The sequence below is a fragment of the Gasterosteus aculeatus genome, chromosome 2 (assembly GCF_964276395.1).
Source record: "Gasterosteus aculeatus chromosome 2, fGasAcu3.hap1.1, whole genome shotgun sequence".
In the NCBI taxonomy this organism is placed as follows: domain Eukaryota; kingdom Metazoa; phylum Chordata; class Actinopteri; order Perciformes; family Gasterosteidae; genus Gasterosteus; species Gasterosteus aculeatus.
The window spans coordinates 10,886,396-10,909,809 of record NC_135689.1 but is presented as its reverse complement, the minus strand read 5'-3'; the positions used below and the strand labels follow the sequence as shown (position 1 = coordinate 10,909,809).

The window sequence follows — 23,414 nt, the reverse complement described above, 5'->3', positions numbered from 1 at the left end:
TTGGGAAACCAATGGGGATTGTGGGAGACTGCGAGACTCCAATTCCCCACGCAGGCTGCAGGTGTGGTGGAGGCCGTGCTGCACTCATGGGACAGAAGGGTAGTGCCTGTGTGGTTTGTGTTGGGAGATGCGTATACCTGGGGACCTTCAGACACGTCACATTAAAGTTGTTGCTGTAGGGCATCATGGGGGCAACACTACCCCCCCCACACACACACACATGCACATGCACGCGGCAGGGCGCCGTTTTCTCTCTGTCCACATGCCTGTGTGGCCAGTGCACTGACCAGGAGTGATTAGGGCCGTTGGCGGGGTGGATAAATGCTGTTTCAGCACGAGACATCATCGTGGTTGGGCGGTGACGCGTGAGCATCCAAGCAACAGATGCCCCCTCCCCCCCAACGCTTCCTATATCCAGCCATCTGTTCGGGTCCGTTCAATTAATCGTTGGATAAGTGCCTGTTTTTTTTTTTGTTACTTGCGCGATGTTGCAGATTAGCCACGTGACCACATCTTATGCCTCAGACATGCAAATGCATCGCACGCTCAGAAACACGGGGAACCAACAGTGCAGTTGGCAAAGTTCAGTGCAAGTCTCGGACACAGCTGTGCACCAATGCGCGCACAATGCTATCAATGCGGGGACACGTGCGCCTCGCGAGACCCCGCCTGTCAATGCGGTGGTGACAAAAGACCCCCGCTGAGCTGCGGCTCGCCACGCACCGCGACGCGCGGCCGTTTGTTGTCCCCGTGGTATTTACGGTCGAAGCGCTGTAAATTTAGGAACGATTAGTGTACAAAAACAACACATAGTCGTGTAAGAAATCCGCGCAGGAAAGTGATACTTAACTTTTACAACGTTGCGGACAAATAAAACAACTAGATGTACATTACATTGATAATTAGCTTATCCTGCTAATTTACTTAATTGACTATCAGAAAATAGAATGACTGCGTTTACAGTGCCGCGCGCAGGGGTCACTCGATGAGCCCATGAAGTACCTGTCCGTTACTCACTGCTCCAATCGACCCAACACGCAGATAGCCCCCGGGGACAGAATATGGCGCTAAAAATGGAAGAAAACAATTGAATAAGTGGATGAACAACGCACACACCTGCTCTCTGCACACTAAGCTGTCAACATCACTTACGCGCGCACACATGGAAGCGCGTCTCTTTACTCGGCGAGGAGCAGGCCCACACTGTGTTTAACTAAGTGGAAAATTCCTAATCCAAGCGACTAATGAAGAGATGGACAATCGATTAAAATGGTTTAACACGCGGTTTTAAAACAGAATATATGCGATTTTTTGGGGGGTTGGGTATTTGCAGGGGGGGACTGTGATATGCGAGTGTATTTAAGTTAATATTGTCCCTCGTTCCTGCTTTTTTTGCTATAAATTGCGCCAAAAACACTTTTCCAGTAACTAACCAAAAAAATAACCAGCTTACAAAGAGAAGCCTAAATGTTTAAGGCTGGTTGTTTAGTGTGAAATGAAACTAAGCAAGTTTGCGTTTGTGTGATAATGGACAAAGAATCTGTGGCTAAAAAGTGTCATGAATGTGGATAAAAACTACTTTAAACTTCCCTCAAAGATATACTCATTTACTCATAATGTATAGAGGCCGTAATGAGGATCCAAGTGGTTTCCAATGTGTACGCATTTTCTACACTGACCCGAAACCCTCCCTGTGCCTCACGAACTCATCATTCACGAATGAAACGCGGTCTATACTCGTGCACACGGGCGCGCACCCGTGTCACCTCTGTCCCCCACCGCTCTTTGCTGGATGAAACTTCTGGCCACGAGCCTGCCACGCGCGTCTGGCTGAGTTGGGAGTGGGCAGCGCGCCTGGGGGGGGAGGAGCTTAACCGGCTAAAGGCCCTCATATCAGACCGATCGTGTCAGTTGCAGAAAGAAGTTGGACGCGCCCTCATGCTTATCTGAGGAAGCCTGGCGCATGCGCTCAGAGAGAAACGCACATTTTCTGGGAAAAATCACTCCGCTGCAGATCTTTTTGAATTAGACTGGTGTTCCTTTTATTTTTCACCGACAAGAAATTCCAACAGGTGAGACATTTTTTTTTCATCATCAGTTCAGTATAAAGAAAAAGGTCCCAAATGGATCTCATTGGTGGTCGTAAGTCTTTTAGCACGTCCACTTTATGTTGTCTTTTATGGGGCAGAAAAAAAATATACTACCCTTAATTTTCTAAATTTGATATCCATTTTCAATAAACTGAAATAGAAGTGCCAATTGTTTAAGCCTAATTATGTCCAGTGGAATTTAGGCCAGGTTCAATTGCGTGCTTAAAGTTCTGTCTCATTTTTGTCCCACATAATACGACAATAATTGGGAATAAATGTTTTTCTTTCAAAACAATAGAAAACCATCTGTCAAATAAATAATGAAATGCTTTTAATAGCCCGAATTCTAGTGTTTGGGCTAAATGCATTATTTGCATTATTCTTCAAAAAAACACGTGTGTTGAGTTTTATGTGACCTATTTATGAGCTTTATGGCAAGTAAATCCTTTTGTGTCCCAGATTGACGCACAGAACTGTAGCGACTATAACAACAGAGGGGCATTTATTCTCAATAGGGCCATCAATCCCTGAGTATCACATGTTTTTTGAGTAGATTACGGGTCTTCTTCCAAATAGCTTTGACAATTGCCACCAGTTTTTCAAAAGAGAAGTGAGCTGTTGAAAGCTCAGGACTTATTGGAGTGCTCATTCTGTTATTAATGGGATAAGATTTTCCAGTCACTAAGTCAGGCACTGGTTCAAGTTCCTGTTCTATTACAATACAACATCTTATTATCACATGTACATTTTACGGAGAAGCATCATGCATTTATATTTAGTTCTTAGAGGCTCTAGCTGTTGACACACCTTCTTTCTGCTATTTTTCAGATTAAAATGATGACCAAACAATTTGGAAAGAGTGGGGATGTGAGTGAGCTGGTGAGCTCCCTCGGCTGGCTCGAGGAGGATGACGGCAGCTCACAGGATGGAGAGGAAAGCCAAGGCCTGACTCTGGGTGGACGAATCCGCTCCTGCACAGAACTGGGCAGTGAGGATATGGAGGAAGAAGAGGAGGAGGAGGGCGAAGAGGAGCAAGAGATTGGACCCAATGGAGAACAGGCTCCCAAAAGGAGAGGCCCTAAGAAGAAGAAAATGACCAAAGCAAGACAGGAGAGGTTTCGTACCAGGCGAGTCAAAGCCAACGCCAGAGAGCGGTCACGTATGCACGGGCTCAACGATGCCCTGGAAAGTCTGCGTAGAGTGATGCCCTGTTTCTCCAAGACGCAGAAGCTGTCAAAGATTGAGACTCTGCGGCTGGCACGCAACTACATCTGGGCTCTGTCGGATTCGCTTGAGACCGGCCAGTCCCCCGAGAGCCATGGCTTTGTGGAGATGATGTGTAAAGGTCTGTCTCAGCCCACCAGTAACCTCGTGGCCGGCTGCTTGCAGCTGGGACCAAGTCCCATGATGCACAGCAAGATGGACGATAAGTGTGGAGGCCCGGCGATGGGCGGCGCGGGAGGTCAGGCTACCCATCCCCTCAGCTATCCGTCTCCAGGCCTTCCCAGCCCCCCCTACGGCTCCCTGGAGGCTTCCCACCTCCTCCACATGAAGGGATTCAAGGGGCCATATGACAACCCCTCCCCAAACGAGTGCAGCAGTGGCACTCCACCATACGATGGACCCCTCACTCCCCCCCTGAGCATCAGCGGCAACTTTGCCCTGAAGCAGGAGCCCTCTCCACGCGAGTCGGAGAGGAACTACACATCCCACCTCGGCCACCACGCCCACTACCTCTCGTCCCACCATTACCCCACCTCCGTGAATGGCGGCCTACCAGGAGGGCCTCAGGTCCACCCTCTTTTTCAAGCATCCCGCTATGAGCTGCCCCTGGACGTGGCCTTTGACTCCTTCGCTCCCGCTCACCTGGCCTCTCAGATGGGCAACATCGGGAATGTGACCATGAACAGTTAAGAGGCCCGGTGATTGACTCTGCAATGAAATGAGAAGCACTGCTCTTAAATGAAGTGCAACTGTAAACACGATGGTAGAGATAAATGGTTTGCAGTATGTCGTCTAGTACCCTGCAAGAGCACCAAACACTCCGAGAGAGACTCACCACCTAAACTCAATCTACCTGATACAAACAAGCACCCATAACTGTTATTATTTTATTTATTATTTTTTAGCTATGATTATGTTTAATTTTGATTGTAATTATGTCTGAAGAAGTTGCCCCTTCAGTTGACTGAGTGACTAAAGATCATTTGACCGAATCAGACATCCGCACTGATGCATTACACAGATGTTTCAAGTGTAGAAAATGAACAAAAGAACTTTGCATGCCTGCATAAAGAAGGTCTCACCCTAAACTGGGCACTGAGGACTACAGCAAATGTCCCCCTTGCCACAAGAAACCCCAATGCATTTATTTATATTTAATATTTATTTTGATAATGTCTTGTCCTTTTTATATTTTTTTCCACACTGATTTTGTCTCACTGTTTTCTTGGTTTTGTTGTCTGTCACGAGCAGCTGTACTGTATTTAATTTATTTATTTGAGGTCTTTCAGGTACTGGTTCATTTTGTGTCACGGTTTTTGTCATATTGTACTGTTGTAAATATTTTACTGTTTCGCACTTAATTGAATAAATATTCTTATATTATATGATATTTCCATAGTAACAATACTTGCCGTGTGTTTTCTTATATGGTTTCATCCCGTACCTACATTTCAGTTAAACAGCAAGTGCACATCTTCCAATTTAGTGCAGGGTATCAATTTAAGTGTACACCACAATTAAAACTGTAGTGGGCTATATACATATATATATTTAAATGAACTATAAAGATATCAGAAGAGTCAATTTAATCAATTCTTATTCCAATGCAGTTCACACAGCACACTCTCGATATGAAAGATTCTGTGTCTGGTGTTTTCCTGAATTCACAAAATATGAGAGTGATTAAGTGCAAGTTCCTAATGTTAACATGTACAAGAACATCTCTGACTATTTTGATATGGAGGGATCATGCACACAACAAAAAAAACTACTGAAAATGGCATCTTGGAAGAAATAAAATCACATCTAGGTGGCCCAAATACAAACTAATTAAAAAAAATTAAGACGAGGTTGCAGGAATAAAGGAGATCTTTAGTCAGACAACAAGTCTGTTGTAGGAGGCGTTTGTGTGTGTGTGTGTATGATGTCATTCAGGGGCTTTCTCCGCGGTTCCTATCAGGTCAGGCGGGACACTGTTGTGGGCCATGGGAAAAGAGCTCTGGGGAACAGGTGAATATGTCAGAGGCTTTTTCTAGTCTCGGCCTTTCGGTCTCCCCTACACATGTCCCATTTTCCCATCTAGTTCATGCCAAAACACTTTAGGGCAGAGCTCATTTTCATAGAATCACGTCCATATTAATTCTAAGAAAGAAAAAGTAGCAGCTTTCTGTTCATAGTCACAGCGTATGAATAGGGAGGGTCATAAATCAATTGGTCAGATGTTTTTTTCCCCACTATTATTAGAAGAATGATGTAACCTCAAGAAAGTATATAAGCAGTTTTTTAACGTTGAAAAACTACACAGTATTCTGATGCTTATTTTCTGAACAGCTAAAACTTGTAACATATCACGCAACGACTAATAAAAGAATTTGTTTTGACTCTTAACGATTGCGCTGAAGGAAATTATTGCACTTGAAATAGACAAAGAGCGGGGTGGCAGAGGGTAAAGATGAAGAGGGCTGGTGTGTTCAAGTGCGTTTATCATTGTGGTCCTTTAGGCAATTGTAAAAAAAAAAAAAGCAAAGGTGCCCCGGAGGCAGTTGTCCAAGAGGACTCCCCCCCTCTTCAGCTACCTCTCCAAAGGTTTGTCTTTTTCAGTTCTGGCAACAGGGGAGAAAGGCTGGAGGAGAAAAAGGGAATGATTGTTTTACTGGGCGCCACTGGTCCATTGTGAACGCAGCCTGTTCTTTCTCTTGACCTGTGACCCGTATTGTTGTGGGGCTTCTCGTTCGGGGCGGGCAGACAGCTGGGGGAACTGCGGGGGGGCTGATGGACAGCTGGGCCAATTTAGGGAGAGAGAGAGAGAGAGAGAGAGAGAGAGAGAGAAGAGAGTGAGAGCATGAGGGAGAGAGGGATGAGGGAGGGAACGTGGAATTAGTGTAAGGGGGGAAAAGGAGAAGAGGAGAGGAGGAGAGGGCAGAAGAGGTGACCGAGGTCCTTGCTCTCCATTCACAAGTTTCTCCTCTCTCCTCCTGCGTGTCAGCCTTAGGAGTGACACATAGCTTTGCACGCAGGCAGAGACATTTAGCCTGTGAGAAAGTACTGGTAGTGTTAGCTGGCGTTCCCCCGCTTTGTGTCTTTGCTGTTTTGTTATGGCAAAAAACGGTGGGGGGGTTAGGGGTATGGGGATTATCCTCCTGCGTCCAAATACATGAGTGGGTGGAAATAATCCACATAAATTAACTTTGGATACGAGATTACAAAACACAGAGATGCAGGACAATCTCCGCAGATTAGAGTTTGAAACAATTCAGTGAGAAATAGGTATTTTTACTAGTTTGATAATCTGTGAAAATGATGGAAAATCGGTGGAATACTTGCAACCATTAATCCGGTTTTAGCCCTCAAACACACCTGAGTCTATGAGGTGGTGTCTATCTATGATAAGGGTACGAAGTCGCTTAATGGGAAGGGAACACATACTCTGTCATGCCATCTTGGCCGAGACAGCATGCAGCAAAGTGCAACCTGTGGCTGAATCCCATGAGAGAGTGAGGTCATCACAGATATCAGCCCACAGAGAATGAATGGTTCAGTACTCCAACTCATGATTCATCAATAGACATTAAAAGGTATATCCCAATAAGACGAGCTCTGATGGCAAAATACAATTGTAACGTCAAGGAAATTTCTTTTGGCTGGGGAAGTTAGTTGTCCGGACCATGAAAGAAAGAAATAGTTTTGAGACTACGTTTCTTAAGTGGAGATTGAATCCCTCTCTTTCCCCCGCCTCTCTCTCCCTCTCTCCCTTGTGCTTATATTTGAGTTTCTGTGTGCAGCACATTTAATCCACTGGACAAACAAGAGGGTCTCCCTCTAAAATGAATAGGCTATGATCCGTAGGAGCTAGATGGAGGGTTAAAGCATTGTGATTAGGATTGTATTAATGGGGCCATAGGATGCTGGAAGGCTTTAATCAGTGTCTGTGTGGCAGTAATCCTTCTGCCTTAAAACTGGGGCCGACACAGTGATCCCTCCACCCCCTTCTGGGGCAACAGTGCGCACATATGCACGCACACACACACACACACACGCCTCTGTGGACAGCGTAGGGATACGAGAGCCCAGGTTGAGAGGTGGAGCACCTCTAAACGGAGACGCCCCAGACTTAGAGGAGCAGCTGGTAGAAGAAAGACTGGGGAGATGGATGGAGAGAGAGAGAGAGGGAGAGAGAGAGAGAGATGTGGGAAAAGACTGAATTACACAATAAAAGATGGCAAGGCTGCATTCTGAAGATACGTATATTTGGTTGGACAAAGTTAAGATTGTGCAAGTGATTAAATAAAAATGAATACAACTTTTTTCTGAATTAACGTCCGAGATCTATAAACTGAACTCTAGTGAGATAGAGATTGGATATTTATTCTTTTCCTATCAATAAAATAACACTGCCCCTCTATACACAAATGATGGAAGTTTAAGATCATTCTGTTGTCCTGGTGAGGGAAACAATGCAAATAGAAAAATAGGATAAAGTCACAGCTTGTCCAACCGATGCGAGAGAGAAGCAGGAGTCGCACACAAAAAGGGGCAGTTGCAAACTCATTACCGATGGGAGTGCAAAAGGTGACATCGTGTGCGTGAGGATAAGGGGTGGTCCTTCTCCTCCCAGAGTTCTCTGAGAGCATTAGGGTGTAGGAGTTAAAGAGCTTCTAATGGGATCTGGATGCTGTCGTGTTTACCCTGCCCCCCTCCCCTTCCCGCACGCCCACTGCATTGTGGAAGTTGCTGGGCCTTGGAGCACCACAATGGGCTGAGTGTAGTGACAGATGGAGGTTCCTTTCGAACCGGGCACAAAAAAAAAAACACCCAAAGGTAGGAGGGCCGTGGTATGAGAGAACATTCAGCCGGCATGCCTTACTACCAGAGATGTGAGACAACATTAAGAGATGGAGGAGGGAGAGAAAAAAAACAACTAAAAAAGTGAGAGAAAAGTTCAAGAGAGAAATTCAACCTTGGGTTAAGTCAGACTGGAGGGTAAACGATGTCATTCGTTTAGGGCAGTGCAGTGTATGGAGCATCAGGGGAGAAGGTTTGGTGCTAGATGCTCATGAGATGCATTGGAGGAGGGTAGAGGGAGGTACCAGGCACAGCAGCAACAGATGGGGCTTGATGGAAAGCTCAGGTTGTAAACTTTCTGTTGGGAACATCTGTCTGTTTGTCCATCTGCTACACTCACTGTTTAGTTTGTTTGGCAGAAACTCATTAATTACAAAACTGCATTAGAGGCCCTTGTTGCGCCCTTTGTCACAGTATTAATTAGATCAGAAAACAACCAAATCCATTGTGCAGTGGTGCAATGCAGGTTCCTATTAACTTAATGACTCAAATAAAATGACTTTAAATATATTCTAATTGGGTTTATAATTTTGACTGCTGTAAACCTTGGGTGGGGTAAAACATGACGCCAAACTCCCACCTCAGTTATGGTCCCACAAATCTACAGTTGTACCATTCCCACGGATAAGCCAATCCATCACATCTGTGGAGCTATGGGATAAATGTCCTGCTGTTCATTTTGTGGAGTACACATAAATAAGTGGATTGACATGGGAAGTGGGTATAAACTGTGATTAGAGATACATTAGCAATTACTCTAAACACAGTCCTCATAATCTGTGCATTTATGCAAATACCATCATCCCATCAGGTAACTGCAATTGGTATCTGGCCCATTTGGTGGACGATCCTCTACCTAAGACAACTACATGAATCTAAAACTCAAACCTTTGGATCAAACGTTAAATGGGAAAATTAACAGCATTGATTTAAAACAAAAAAAAAATAAAAGTTGTAAAACAGGACAACAGTTTAAATAGAAATGTTATGCCAATGTGTATTTTACCATTTTGGGGTAAAAATAGTCTTCCATTTGGTCTGTAAGGAACGGATAAAGGAGAATTAAGCAGCTGATCTGAGTGGAGTGGCCAGAGTGTTACTTTAGACAGTAATCCAGAACAGGGACTGATGGGATAGCATCTTTTAATCCTTCACTTCATCCGTCCAAACCTCCAGTCACCCATCAAACTCAGGGAGCGACACAAGAAACTGAGCGCAACAGCTTCTTTCTGCCTCATACAAGATGAAAAATCAAGACTTTAACCAATGTTTTAAGCAAATAGTACATGTTAAATGTTTGTTACAAAATAAGACCAGTGAAGCCTTACAGTGCAAGTGTTTACTGCATGGGCACATTTTCCATCTCCATCCTAAGGGTTTCCTAAATCTTGCTCCTGGTCTCAGGGTTAGGCAAGTGTCCCGGTGAGCGCTCTCAGTGTACACCGTCCCTATATGTAACAGATGTTACTCGGGCAACAGTTGGTATTAAAAGGGAGGGGCTTCAGGCCATCTGTCCAGGGTCAAGGTTTGAAAAGGGGTGGTAGAGATGGTGGCACGTTCAGGAAAATGGTAAGTATTTAGTTGAAAAGAGGGAATATAGCCCACATTGTAATCCTGCTCAATGTGAGCTTTCATTTAAGATCTCCTTTGTGAGGGATTTGAGTGCAAGATGTGAAACTCCAGCGAGCGCCTGACAGGGGAGAAGTGCAGCTTTGATGCAAATGCCCCATCTTCTGGTTAAATACAGTACTACAAACAAAGTGCAATATTCCCCACAACTTTATTGATATTATAAACTGCAATTACGTAAAACTATTGAGTCAAGATCGGTGTGGCAATAACAATATATAAACAAGAAGTTTAATCATGTCAGAGTGTCCAACTGAGATGTAAGGCTCTCCAACATATGGTCAATGCCATCCCGAAAATATGCCATCTTCTTATGACAGACCTTTTTCTGCAGAAAAAAAACCCATAGTGAGAACAACCACTACACAAGCATTTCATCAAAATGTCACTCTATTAAGTACCATCTACACAGGTAGTAGGGTCACTCACAAGGTAGACCTTTAGCCTCTCCTTTTCCATCCGATAGTAGTCAGCCACAGTCAGCTCCGTGAGGTCTTTCTTCATTGTTAAGAATCCACAGTCAGGGGAGCGTTTTGAGTGTTCAGTCCTGGGAAGAGAAATGTATCGGATAAATTAGTGGAAGGCACAACATTGGAATTTGGCATGTAGAGCAATGCTATTTTATCCTTAACCATAATGCAGACCTGAGACGTATACTTTTTGGCCCATCGTTTAGGTATTACGGGAGCCTGGTGTGACGCACCCACTTTTGGCCAAGCAGTCTTAGATATAATTAGACCATCAGACCAAGGTGGCTCTTTCGAGGGAGAAGAGGAGGCTTCTAGAACCGAGAGCAAGGAAATACCGGAGTATTCTTTCTCCAAGTCTTTTTGGCACTTAAGTTCCACACAGTTGGACTCTTTCCTTTTTATCATCTTTGGTGATGTACACAAAATATAAAACACATCTAAAGCTGTACCGTACCAACTCACACTACTGGTATAACATCTTCAGTCTCAAAGATGACATGAAGGTAGCTTTGGTAAAAGCTTGAGGAAGCTGGCATGCTTTATTTACCAAGGATTGTCATCTGGCTCCCAGCCCTCAAGCTCGATCAGACAGAAGAAACAGCAGGCGACATCAGGCTCATTCTCACTAGGGCAGTGGACAAACCCAGCCTTGGCCATCTGCAAGGACAAGCACCAAAATAGGTTTAAAGGCATCCACCATACTGGACAATACTAATAAAAACATTATTTTTCAAAGCTGGAGGGAGATTATAGGGTCAGTGACAACAGAAGCAGCAGCAGATGATCTCCTTTTGGCTCTGGGGTCGGGGGTTAGGAGCCGGTAACATGGCATATAATGTTGCTCATCAAGTGGGGTGTCAGCAGCTCATCCGTCATGACAAGGGTGGGGAAAGCGAAGGGTCAGTTGTGGACACCTGCTTAACGGTTTATCATAAACTGTGACAGCCTTGGACGAAAGGCCGTGGCACGAGGTTACGCAGCTTTAAGTGTAAACATGGTTCAGCTAAATCAATTATTTTCAGCAGCCGTAGTCATGTACCAAGTTAAAACAAAGTTATTGTCATGTTTTCCTTATTTTGAATGTTAAAGAGCTGTTGAGAGGGAAAATCCCTTACGTTTAACCCAGTGTGACCTCCTGTTGGCCCTGTAGTTAGTGTCCAGAGGTAGAAGGAAACAAGGTACATTTACTCAACCATTGAAACGTTACTTCAGGAAAATTTCAATGTACTTTTCTTAAAGCTTATTTGCATGCTACTTTACACTAAGATTTTGCGAGCCAACATTGTAGGCTACTTATATTTTTCCAGTATTTTCATGGATTCAGCTTCCCAACAGTTTATTAGCTCGCTAAATCAGAGCAGTACTTGTAGTGGGATATTTTGTTGCTAGTAGTTTTATGAGGTAAATTTAAATGATCCATCACGTTGTTTCTGAAAGCTTATATTCATAATAATTTACAACAATTATTATAATTTACAACCACTCCTTACCTTCTCAGGTGTGCAGTTACACTCCTCCCTGAACGGCCAGTCTGCAAAGCTCTGTTCACGTGCTTCGTGCATGTACATTTTGTCATAAGTCGCAAACCTGGCGGACAGAACATCGACGCTGGCCATAACCTTCGCTGGAAACAGGCTCGACTCGGTTCACCGTGGTCGCCGATGTGAACACGTGCTGGCGGCGCGCGGACGCTTCACAGGTGTTATCGGTCTCGACTGATTGGAAAAAAAGTGGGCGGGACTCTGTCCGGTACGTATGTTTTCTAATAATCATACAATTTACACGATGAAGCATTCTTATTGTATATTCTTATTCACTTCCGGGCTGGGATTGCAGTCAGCTGCGGATTTTTATAGGATGTAAACATAGACATAAACATTTGTGGAATTTAATGGTTTGCTGTTTTAAACTTTACAAGCCTGTGAGAGACGGGACCGTCCTGGTGAGCAGTGTGTGTATGTAACACTACCCCTCAGGCCACTTGGTGCCGAAATGTGCTTACAACCGTAAACTGATGTCCTTTTCCCCTTCTAACCTTATCTTCCGGCAGAGTGCCTGCAGAGAGCTGAGCTGCAGTGTGCCTGCTTAGGGTGAGAGTGTGTCACTTTTTACTCTTTACCGTGATGCTGTGTAAGTATCTCATTCAGCAGTAGGCCTGTACTAAGTTGGACAATACAATTACTGTAGCTGCAGGTGGATAGTGTCTAGTGTGGCCACCTACTGCAGAATAACATCCAGCTCTGAATTTAATCACGTGTGTGTTACCAAAATCTTGCTTGCTTTGTATTTTTTGCTTTTTCTCTCCACAATGCTGCACCATTAGTGTAAAGTTGACCAGTTTGTCCTCTTTCATTCCCAAACGTTGTTCAGCGAAACGTTTGTATAGTTGAGAGCTTCAGCAGCAATAGCCACACCAAGGTTTTGCATTTGTCCTTGATGCTTTCCCTGTCTGGATGGTCCTTTGTGACAATTTTGCAGCTGTTGGGTAATTTGTGTCATGTGTTATGCAACAATTCCTCCGTGGATATTTCTCTGTTAACTGCATCTCACTTTTGCTACTCGTGCTTTTGATGACGTTTACTTCTTCCCTGTTACTGCCTCTTCCGTTCCTTACCTCTGACACAACGGTCCTCACTTATTAAGGCCTCCCACGATTAGCTTCTTGACCCAAGTTTTGTTTTCACGCGGGGCCGAGAGTGAAAGAGGGGGAGGGAGGAGATGAGATGTCGAGAGGTGGAGGGAAGGTGATAGAAGTGTTTGCAGTCGCTATTTCCACATGTCCTTTACATTGCCAGCCGCTGGGCTAAGCGGTTTGCACACACAGCTCTCGGAATCTTTTCGAAACAGTTGAGGATCCTTCTTGATATTTTTATTCCACCTAACCAGTTTTATGCTGGAAGGGATTTCACAGAGGAAAGAGTAGCTCTCGGTGGGCCTGGATAGGAGATCTGACACTCTTAATAAGGAGCTGCAGGAGGACTGGAGGTGCAATGTGGAGCACAGGTAAGAAAAACGTCCGATGCTTTAATGTCTGTCTGCGTCTGTTACTGTCTCGGTGGGGAAAAATACATTTTTTATACCATTAATGTATAAGAAGCTTCATTGACTTGATTATTGTGTGGATTTTTGGGGGGGGTTAAAAGGTTGGGATGCAGCACAAAAGATTACAGTTGTTTCAATGACGGATGTGACAATTGTGTTAATGTGAGGAATTCATCTTCCCACCAAGTCTCAATCGTTGACTTGGAAATATGAAAAGTCCCCGGGTGGAGCTGACAGCTCCACCCGTCCTCTGCTGCCCCCACACAGACTGAGCGTCCCGCATTAGGGCGAGGCTGGTCCTAACCGGCCTGTATGCGTGCTCAATTTGTAGTTTGTTCCCCCCAAAAAACAAGTGTGAAGGAACAACAGAGAGGATCATTATTTTATATCCTCTGAAAATACACACACGACATGTAAAAACAACTAAGAATGTGTCAGTCAAAAGCATTTAGGCAAGTTGAGGCGACACTTTTATTTAACCATTGCAGCGACGTTCCAACGAGTTCGAACCGCCGTCGTGGCGCCAACGTGTGATCCGAGTGTGGCTGGAAAGAAAGACGTCCTGTCCTGTTGCTGGTGTAAAAGCGTCATGGACGTGTGAGATTGTGGCAGTCAACATCGACATTCTTCATCTCTGCAGGCAGGCGTGGATTCACAAGGCAGTCGCACCCACCTGCGTGCACACTCATCAAAAGGCACGTTGTTAAGAACATAAATCAAAATGGCTGCAACTTATTTTAATATTATTTTTCGCAATCAAGACATTCAGCTCATTCTGCGATGGAGAGACTCAAACGTAAATATGCTGTTTAGCGGCTACTGAGTTATTAAAATAACGCCGTTAGTGTCTGATACCCTTGTTTGAACTATTAGATGCGTGTAGCTGGAAACATTTCATGCACATGTCCACACCTGATGTGAGAGGAGTATCCCTCGCCGCTAAACTGATATGCTCAACTCAAAGGGGAATGCAGAAGTCCTTTGGTTCCTACTAAGCGGGCTCGTTGTGTGTGCTGTGCTTAATGAAGCTATTAAACAGACTGTGGGGCACAACATGCTCATTATTGTGTAGATATTGAGTGGTGGTTCCTTTAACGTGCACTAAGATTTCATGGTCTAATACGCTTTAATTTATAGTCTGGTAGCTTTTTAAATGCTTTGCCACGTTATGAGGGACGTGCAAGTATGCTGGTACCCGGGGCTTGCCTCACCCCCTCACCTTTGACATTCATAGGCAGCCTCTAAATTCACCACCACGGTGCCAGGAGACACCCAAAGCATGATATATGACCAAAGGGGTCTGTACCAACAGAAATCATTTTCATACCACCCTGCAAACAAACTGGAAAAGAAGAGAAAGGATGAACTCAATTTTCTGGAAAGTCCCGGCCTGCCAAGGTTCATAAAATATGACTGGAATTTATGAAGTAAGATTTTGACACTGCTTTTGAGCTTACGAGGAAGTGAGTTACAGTCTGTCTGGCAGATTTCAGGAGTTGTAGATTTACTGTTTTTCCTTTGTTGGAAAGAAGGAGAAAAACGGATCAGAGAGTTACATGAATGAAGGCATTTGACATCACTAGCTCTCAGATTTAATACATCTTTCACAGGCTGCCGCCGCACATCAGCAGAATGATTCCTTCGTGCTTCATGCTTAGCTCTCGCTCCTGTCACATTTCACTGCTACAGTCAGGATCCGTGCACTTTGCCAAATCCAACATTCTTCCCGTGAAACACACTTGCCTCAGCAGCTTCATCTAGTCTGTTTTACAGACGGTGTTTCGGATTCAGTCTGACAGTCCATCAACACCACGAGCTGGGCCTCATGTCTCTTTGGTTCCCCTTATTTAATCGTGTGTGTTCATGTGGCTCGGGAAACATATTATCCTCTCAGTGTACATGGAAAGGTTTTCACACATCCCAACTGCTGTCAGTAAGGTAGCTAAAACTGAAATATTTAGACATGTTACCAGAGCCCCGTATTTACAGATTTACACCTCTGGGGGGCAGCATAGGTAAACACTGCCTCCCTCTCTCTCTCTGCCTCCCTCTCTCTCTCTCTCTCTCTCTCTCTCTCTCTCTCTCTCTGGACCACAGCTGGCACTTAGTATCCAGAGGAGTTTAATCCCACCTTGAAATGTAAATCAATCACCCAAATAACAAAAACAAGTTTTTTCTGTGTGGAGGGTTGATTGAACAGACTTGATTGGAGTGAAAAAAGTAGTGTGTTTTGTTTGAATGCACTGATCTTCCTCACCATCATCTCGAGGGCCCGAGGTTGAAACGGCAAAAATATTAGAAATGTTAACAAACAAAACACAAAAGGAATTAAAACTAAAAGTACTTTTTACTCACAGTTGAAGTTTAGTTCAATGAACAGTTGAACTGTCATTGTTCTTCTATTATTTTAGTCAAAAGCAAAAACACTGCTGGCTTCTTCAATACATTCTCACACAGAAGCAACTCGTGTGTAATGATACCAAATTGACTTGGTTCACACTGGACTCAAAAAGCGGCCTCACGGCTGAATGTTCTGGGTTCGTTAGACCATCGTCTTTTTAACCGGCAGTTCCTTAAACGCTCCTTTCAGTATAATTACCACATTACAAAGAAGTTTATAGGAAATGACAGAGCTGTAAAATTAAGCATCACCATACATTTTACATCACATTTTCACCCAGCAATGAAGTAGATTAACTAACAGTACAGCCTTCATATTGTGTCCCACGGCCCATCCAAAGGTGATGAGGTCATCCTAAGGATGATTGATCCATAGCCAATGGCGAGGAGAAGGACTTAATAGCCCAATTTCCGTCCCTCTCACCTTTCTTTTCTTCCTGTTTCTTGCCACCACTCCTCTGCCCCCAAACCTGCCATCTGTCCCCCCCCCCATGGCCGTCACGCCGCCCCTGTGTCCTCACTCCTCTCCTTTGCCTCTGTCCTCTCTCCTTCTTCTTACCTATGGATGACACAGGAGATCCGTGCTCCAATTTCCCCCTCTCATCATGACATCCATTAAAGTGGCGCTGGGCGCTGGGCCCCGGGCCCCCGTTGGCCCGACGGCACATTAGCACTCGGCCCATTGAACGCCAACAAGGACCGGCTCTGAATTATTGATACCAACACAACTAATGAGGAAACCCGATCTCAGCTATTTTGCTGACACACACACACACACACACACACACACACACACATGAATGCTCATGGAGGGACTTGCTTGCATCTCTGTATTGATGATAACTATTGTTCAGGCTGCTGGTGTCCTATTTTCAAAAAACTAATATCCTCAGCGCTCAGTCCATTTCCTGCGGACACTGTGTGCGTTTGTGCATTTGACCCCGAGCAGCCAAAGGCTCAAAATTCCTTCTCTAACCTTCGTTTGTCCTTTTGGACTCTACAATGTTTGAAAGTCAATTATTATAGCGTATAACTACTTAGCCTCATTACAGCTGGTTGTGATAGTGGGTCTGTTTGGGTGGCCTTTTTCCTTAACCCGCAGTTGGTCGGTGTATTTAACCCAAATTTACAAAAACGTGTAGAGGTCTACCAATGTATACGCGCACAGCGGCTTAGATGCATGCGGTGGAGCTGCTGCGCAGGGAGGTTCTGGAAGTGTCAGCCAGCCTCCTTAGTATTCACTCCAGCACGCTGTGACTCACAGCCTCAGCCTGAGAGCCTGGGAGATAGAAAAGGAAGGGAGAGCAGCACAAGAGGAGGCAATATGAACACCAGGCAGCACTTTCTGTGGCCCCGGGCTCACGGGTTTGTATCTGCGTGTTCGCAAGCATACCCGCCCCGAGGGGATTCATTTTTTTGACAGCTTTGTTAAGCCTTTTCTTAAGCGCCGAGCTTCTCGACAACATCGTGGCTGTGTGATTTTCAAAAGTCTCTTTCTGGCTACCTAGACTCTTCACGGGGTGTAGACACAGAGGGCGGGAATCGTGCTCAGACATGACAGGAGACGTTGTTTGGGTGTTTGGGGGAAGAGGACCGGCGATGCTCCTGCATTGCGGTGGTCCACACACTTTTGACTCTCTGCAGCCGACGTCCTGTGTCCCACTGTCTTTGTGCCGGCATTCCGTCCTCCCGGTCTTCTCCTCTTGTCACTCCACGTCTCTTCATCCCTCTGTCAGTTGCATTTAGTTTAATCTCACTCTGCCCCTCCTTCTCCATGCCTCCTCCGCTCTGTCGCTTTCTATTTCATCTCTCCTTTCTGCTCGCCTCCCTCCTCCTCCCCCCACACACACTCCACTCCCAGTCTAAATTCCATTCCCTTTGACACAAACACAGGGGTTGATGAAATGCGTAACCTTGCCAGGGAAGGTTAGGAGGTGGAAGGAGAAAAAGAGAGAACGGCAGAGCCACAGAGATAAAGGGTTAATCTTTTAACAAGTCCTCAAACGCAGGCAGTCAAAGGACAAACACAATCAACAGCCTGCACGACCATGCGCTGCGTTAGGGGAAGATGGATGATACGGATTTGGGAAATGAAATGGAAAAGGCTGCGGTCGAGGGAGACGGCATTTTCAGCCAAGCTCTCTCTCCCCTTCATGACTTCCACTCTGCATGATGACAAGTGTCTGCCGCTGTCTCCATTGGCGGAGGCTGCCACCAATCAGAGGAGAGGCATGTAAGGTGCCTTTAGGCTCTACCCAACCCCAAAAAAACAAGAAGCAGGGAGAGAAAGCCAGCGTGTGAGAGGGAGTGTGCATTTTACTGGGAGAGACCAAATCAATCGCAGACTTCACGGAGCGTTGAAGTCCTTCCCTCCGAAGCTCCCCGTGAGATGACACCGTTCACAAGCAGTAGCGTGGCAGCTTTTTGTTGGAGACCACTACAATTCCTCCTGGCTGCGGTGGAGAAGAAGATCTTTGCCCTGTAGCCTCCCCCCTTTATGATTGCCTGTCACAATTTAGGCTCCCCCTCCTCTGTTTGACTCCCTCCCCTTCTCTCTCTGCTACTTACCTCTTCCATACAGTCCTCAGGCTTACCTGAGCCACAACTGCAGAAACGCTGGACCCTCTCCACCACATGCACACACACACATACACACACACTCTCTCCCTCCCTCCCCCCCTCTCTCTCTCACACATACTCACACTCAGCATTTCACCTGGAGAGGGCAGGCGCAAGGGACGGCATGTGCACAGCGGCAGCTGTCTCTCCTCGCGTCTAGCGTTGCCCATCTGAGTTGGCTCTTTCTGGAGAGTGGAAAGGAACTCTGAAAAGAGATTTTTTTTTTTTTCATTTTCATTGTCCCTTGGTCGACAGCAGGCAAGACGGGGGGAGCTGTGAGGGAGCACAACCCAGGGACACCAAAGGCAACGCACATCATGATTTTGGGTGAGTTGTGGCTCATTTGGTGCACAGGATTTTGGAGGGGTCAGTCGTGTTGTTGAATCACTAATTCCTACTTAAACCAGGCTGCCAGCGGCTCTTTATTTAATAGTGTGCTCTGCCTGGTTTCCACTCCACGCAGACATCTGTCATCCCTGACCACCGGGATGAACCTCTAAACAGGGGTTAGCGCCTGTAATTACGCTGATAGGGTGCCGTTTAATACGGCAGGTGTGAACGGTGACGGGGAAGGTCAAAGTGTTGTGGAGCTGGACTGTATCATCATGGTTTGTTTGGTCACGTGACCAGGCTCCACCATGTCCTGGCAGAAGAGGGGAAGTCACAGGGGTTGGTTCCGTACCAACCTACAGATAACTGATGGAATGACAGAATTCTCTCAGGTATTTGTTACACGGCCTGCGGTAGTTTCTACATGGAACGTCCTTTTATAACTCCGCTTGAACAATGATCAGCAAAGCATTTCAACCATGAAGCACTGATTCCTCAGTAGCTTTTAGTTATCATACAGGGCTGTTGTTTTCTGAGTCAGCCAGTACTTTCTTCTTTAGTATTCAGGTCTCATGGTGGCACGTGTGAGGGGGTTCTGTGTGGTCTCTGTGCTCTTCGTAGTCTGCGTGCACACAGATACAGAAGGTGGGAGCCCTGCGACTGTAAGTCCAGTGATGTGACCGGACCGCGTGCGCTGCTGTGGGACTGAGTGAGGCTTTTGGGTGTCCAATTGTTTTAAGCGCTTGTGTGTGTGTGTGAGTTGCTGTGCTCTTTGCCGGAGAGGCCGCTTTGTTTTACGCATGCTTGGGCTGATCCAGGCGCAGCTCTGCTCGTCTCCCGGCAGGCATGTTTTTCCAGCAGACGTCTCTAATGATTATAGGGAGTCGTGTAGTCTGAGCTGTGCACTTCGGGGGACGTGTATTCCTGCGAGCTAAACGGTAAAAGTCCTGTTTGCGAGAATGAACGTTAAATTGGGAACTTTCTCACTCCCAACTTTTTCTCCTCCTTTCTATTTTTCATGGTCATTTTGTGACTGTCAACATTTCCACTTTTATGCTCCGGTCAACCAGGAGCAATTACCAGACTTAATTTAACAGTTAGACATGCATTGTCTTGCAGCCCCAGTAAATGATATTTTTCCAGAGCCATAACTCACATGTTTCTAACCCCTAACAGCAGGTAGACTATAAAGGGGATGGTTTGGGCTTAGGGTAGTTATTACAGTGCGTCCACATCAACTGTTTAACACTACAGTTGCAAGTAAAATAACATGGAATGTGGCTTCTGCAGATTCATGAATGATGAATTCTGCAGTTGCAGAATTTTTCATGGAGGACTAAATAGTGTTCAAACAGTAATGATGTTCTGTGGCTCAGATATACAAACTGGTTGTGTTTTTCAGCACATTATAGTGTATAGAATCTTCCTCCCTTTTAACTAACAAAAACCCACCTTACCCAGACCCCTCCTCGTCAAGTTGTCTCTCAGATAGGTTTCTTCCGTTATTCCCCTCTGATCATTCATATTTTCCAATGCCTAACATTCTGCTCCATTTGCGTTGTGATGTGACCGCTGAGCGATTTGACATTTCTGGCTTTCCTGCTCTGAAAAGGGTAATGTCATTGTAGTGACCTTTACAATTACTGAGGCCGGCTGATCTGGACGTCAAATCAGTAAATGTTCTGATTCAGCTGACTGACCAAAATCTGCAAGGTTGCAATAATCTCCAACAAATCGCATTATGCAATATATATCAATATATATCAATAATAGAATTTGATATGTGTACGGTGTGAGTATGCCTCTATAAACCATATTTCCAGCTCTGTCTGTGTGGCTATTAGCCTTTTTCCATCCTCTGTTCTGTATGACCTTGAGCCAGCGACCGTTCACAGTGTGGCTCTGTCCTTGATGCTGTATTCACAAGTCCATGGTGACTGGCTACGTAGGCAATCCGGGCACCTGGCACAGGTCTTTGGCCGCTGTGATAGCGATGACAGCCCTGATGCTGATAATGGCAATGGATGTGTGGTTGAGCTGTACAGTGAGCTACGAAGCCCGCGGGCGGCCAGCTCAGCTCTCTGACATGGGCTCTGCACCAAGTTAGGTGGTACGGGGCTGCCGCTGATGTTTGTATTCTCTGGGCAGAAAAACGGAGCCAAGCAGCTGGAGAACAATGGCTAGCTAGTAGAGAACATGAATTTTATTGTGATCAGCCACAATGTTAAAAAAAGAGAAAAGAAACGAAAACAGACGTGCTTTGTGATGCCCGGAGGAAGCTCCTGGTACAGAATTTGCTTTTAGATATAAGCGGTCCTTACCGACACTCTCACCAAAAATGCTGCATGATGACGATGTAAGAAGCCTTCCTGGGACATTCCACCTTGTTAGCTTCATCTCAAAGTGCTTTAGGGGGGCGACTCAATCATGATCAGTTCATGTTTGCGTGTTAGTCTCCTCTGTCGCGTCTGTTTGAGTCAAAGCTGACTTCCTGAGTGCAGGGCCATGCTGTCCATCTGCCTGTTTGTCTTTGTCTCTGTGTGGCCACGCCGGCCTCATCTGTCTTCATGAACTCTGTCTCTATATGTTGAGACGTCTGCATAGCTATGGCTCATTCCATTCAGAGCGTCCCCCAACCCCCCTTCCTCTAACAGCCTGCACACACTCACCTGGTTCCACAGGTCCGCTCAAAGAAACACAGAGGAATGCGTCTTTGAACACATCAGCAGTTCCCCCGCCCCATTTTCTCCATGACCGCTCTGCTCCATGTTTATGTCAAATTGACACAGTAATTATAACTCTGCAATACATGGCACAGTTGGTTCCAGTTATTAGATTTTTTTTTTGCACATCTAAGGTAAAACTGGAATGCTTTAATGCTGAACAAAACTGAGCTTTGGCAATAAGATATACCGTTTCATAAGAGATGATGAAGACCTGTGACAACACATGAAGACTAAATGTAGCTAATCATCCAGCAAACTCAGACAATGAATTGGATGTTTATAGTTAAAACTCCATATGCACCCCAGTCACTGGGACATTGGCTTCAGATTTCATCAAGTTGTTTTGCAGAATATTCTTCTCTGGCAAGTGTGAGAGCGGCTAGGGGGGGGCATGACATGGTGACACCTGACCCAGTTAACCTTTCAAAAGCTCCTCTACATGGCCCTGCAATCATTGAGAAAGACCTATTCGCTTTATTGTCATTATAACAAACCACATGTTTTAGGAGTGAGCCAGGATGCAAAATTGATGTGACTCTCATTAGAAGGGAGAACCTACTGTATGTGTGTCTGTGAGCCAGAGAGAGAGACAGATGATGATGCTGGTCCATGCGTGTGTGGACTCTCCTGGTTTGTGGAGTGGACTCCTTAATCAAAAAGCCACTATAACAGGTCTCTTCCCCTCCCTTGCTCTTCTCCGCTGCCCCATTTGTTTATGCTGGAGTGACTGTGTGTCAGTAGGCTGTCAATACCGTCTGTAAGAGGCTATAATGAATAGGCCTGTTATTGGACTGGTGGGAAGGCAACGTATTGTGTCTTTGAGTGCATCTGTGTGTGTGTGTGTGTGTGTGTGTGTATGGCCCATCAGCGTGTGTGTGTGTAACACTGCAGAGCAGAGGGAGGTGGAGGTGTCTGTTCTGCTTGACTCCCACTGCTTCATTGGCCTCACTGCAGTGCCTCTCTGTCAAAGACCATGCACTAAAGGCCAGAATGGTGCAGGAGCGCACACGGTTTCATTTTGTGAATCAGGGATGAGGTCTTTTCTTACTCAAAACACACACTAAACATATAGGTGATGCAACACTTGTATAAACACATATAAAACCCCACAGTTTATGCGACACACAACAGTGCCGGCAGCCCGCTGCTGTTGCTCCGCGAAGCGAAATAATACACCTGTCTGTAATTATGGTTTTAACATTAGTGCATTCGCCGTGGCAGCCTGGCTGAACACTTACTGGGGATCCTACGGCTACAAGGCACCTGGGAGATAAAGCCTGGAAAAGGTTCTGTATGCTTCAACGGTCACTGTGGTCACCAAGTGGAAAGAGGAACAGATGATTCTTCACACTGCAGCTCTCTGGTGTTGTGCAGTGACATAACTGATTCTAAAATATGGGCACTGGCTTCAAAGCACCCATTCTTGATCATGTTTTGATGATTATTGAATGCAAAAATCTGCTGCTGGGCTTAAAATGGCAAAGTTTTATAGCATGCTACATTTGTCAGGTACATATCCTTCCAATGTCTTATAAAGTTATGTCTGTCCGTCTCATCAAATAAAACAATTCTAACCGTTTTATTGATCAATTAGTGTGATAATTCAGTAGCAGCGTTTGAAGAGCATGAATAATAAAACAGCAATGCAGCATAAAGAGGTTCAGCAAAAGCTAACGTTTGCCGTTGATAGTTGCATTAATCATGCTCGCTCTATTTCTGTGCGCTCAGAAGAGAAGAGGGGTAGACTATGGGGGGGGAGGCAGACAGATAAAATGGAGTCAAAAGTGGCCTCATGAACGAGAATTAGCTCCATCCACCTCTGGGAGGAAGAAGAAATTCCTCTGAGTACTGTTGAGCTATAGGTTTCCACAAAGACCAGAGAAAAATCAATTCTCCTTGAGATGCAGCAAGGTCAATTCGTATGGGCACGAATAGAGGGGAGGAAGCTAAAGGAGGAGGAGGAAGTTGATGAAGCAACCTAAAAATGGGAGAGCGGAACGTGTAGCAGAAGAGCAACTTAAGGAAGCATTGAAGGGATAAAG

At 45.4% G+C, this 23,414-nt stretch overlaps 3 protein-coding genes across 4 annotated transcripts in view; 2 read left to right on the top strand and 1 right to left on the bottom strand.

The window, feature by feature from the left end:
* The first annotated feature begins 1,769 nt into the window (after positions 1–1,769).
* neurod4 (neuronal differentiation 4) lies at positions 1,770–4,721 on the top strand. The gene is made up of 2 exons (XM_040192957.2): positions 1,770–2,072; positions 2,919–4,721. The coding sequence occupies exon 2, from the start codon at positions 2,925–2,927 to the stop codon at positions 4,002–4,004; it is 1,080 nt and encodes a 359-aa protein (XP_040048891.1). The 5' UTR covers positions 1,770–2,072; positions 2,919–2,924; the 3' UTR covers positions 4,005–4,721.
* Positions 4,722–9,917: 5,196 nt separating this feature from the next.
* On the bottom strand, positions 9,918–12,080 carry birc5b (baculoviral IAP repeat containing 5b). Its single transcript, XM_040192984.2, has 4 exons — positions 11,746–12,080; positions 10,803–10,912; positions 10,215–10,332; positions 9,918–10,113 (listed from the first exon to the last, which is right to left on the bottom strand). The coding sequence occupies exons 1-4, from the start codon at positions 11,869–11,871 to the stop codon at positions 10,021–10,023; spliced, it is 447 nt and encodes a 148-aa protein (XP_040048918.1). The 5' UTR covers positions 11,872–12,080; the 3' UTR covers positions 9,918–10,020.
* Positions 12,081–12,919: 839 nt separating this feature from the next.
* Positions 12,920–23,414, top strand: part of znf385a (zinc finger protein 385A) — a 49,039-nt gene continuing 38,544 nt past the window's right edge. The window contains exon 1 of one of the 2 annotated variants that reach the window (XM_040192935.2): positions 12,920–13,258. In XM_040192935.2, the coding sequence (XP_040048869.2) occupies positions 13,246–13,258 (13 nt within the window). In that variant the 5' untranslated portion in view covers positions 12,920–13,245. Of the gene's footprint in view, positions 13,259–17,968; positions 18,644–23,414 lie in introns of those variants that run through there. The other variant, XM_040192936.2, reaches the window with a different exon arrangement.

What these genes read in the sequence shown, in the direction of transcription:
- neurod4 (XM_040192957.2), top strand. Translation starts at nt 2,925, where the DNA reads ATGATGACCAAACAATTTGGAAAGAGTGGGGATGTGAGTGAGCTGGTG.
- birc5b (XM_040192984.2), bottom strand. Translation starts at nt 11,871, where the DNA reads ATGGCCAGCGTCGATGTTCTGTCCGCCAGGTTTGCGACTTATGACAAA. An exon ending in GTAACTGCACACCTGAGAAG is followed by an intron (nt 10,913 to 11,745) that starts GTAAGGAGTGGT and finishes TTGTCCTTGCAG; the next exon opens with ATGGCCAAGGCTGGGTTTGT. An exon ending in AGAGGCTAAAGGTCTACCTT is followed by an intron (nt 10,114 to 10,214) that starts GTGAGTGACCCT and finishes TTTTTTCTGCAG; the next exon opens with AAAAAGGTCTGTCATAAGAA.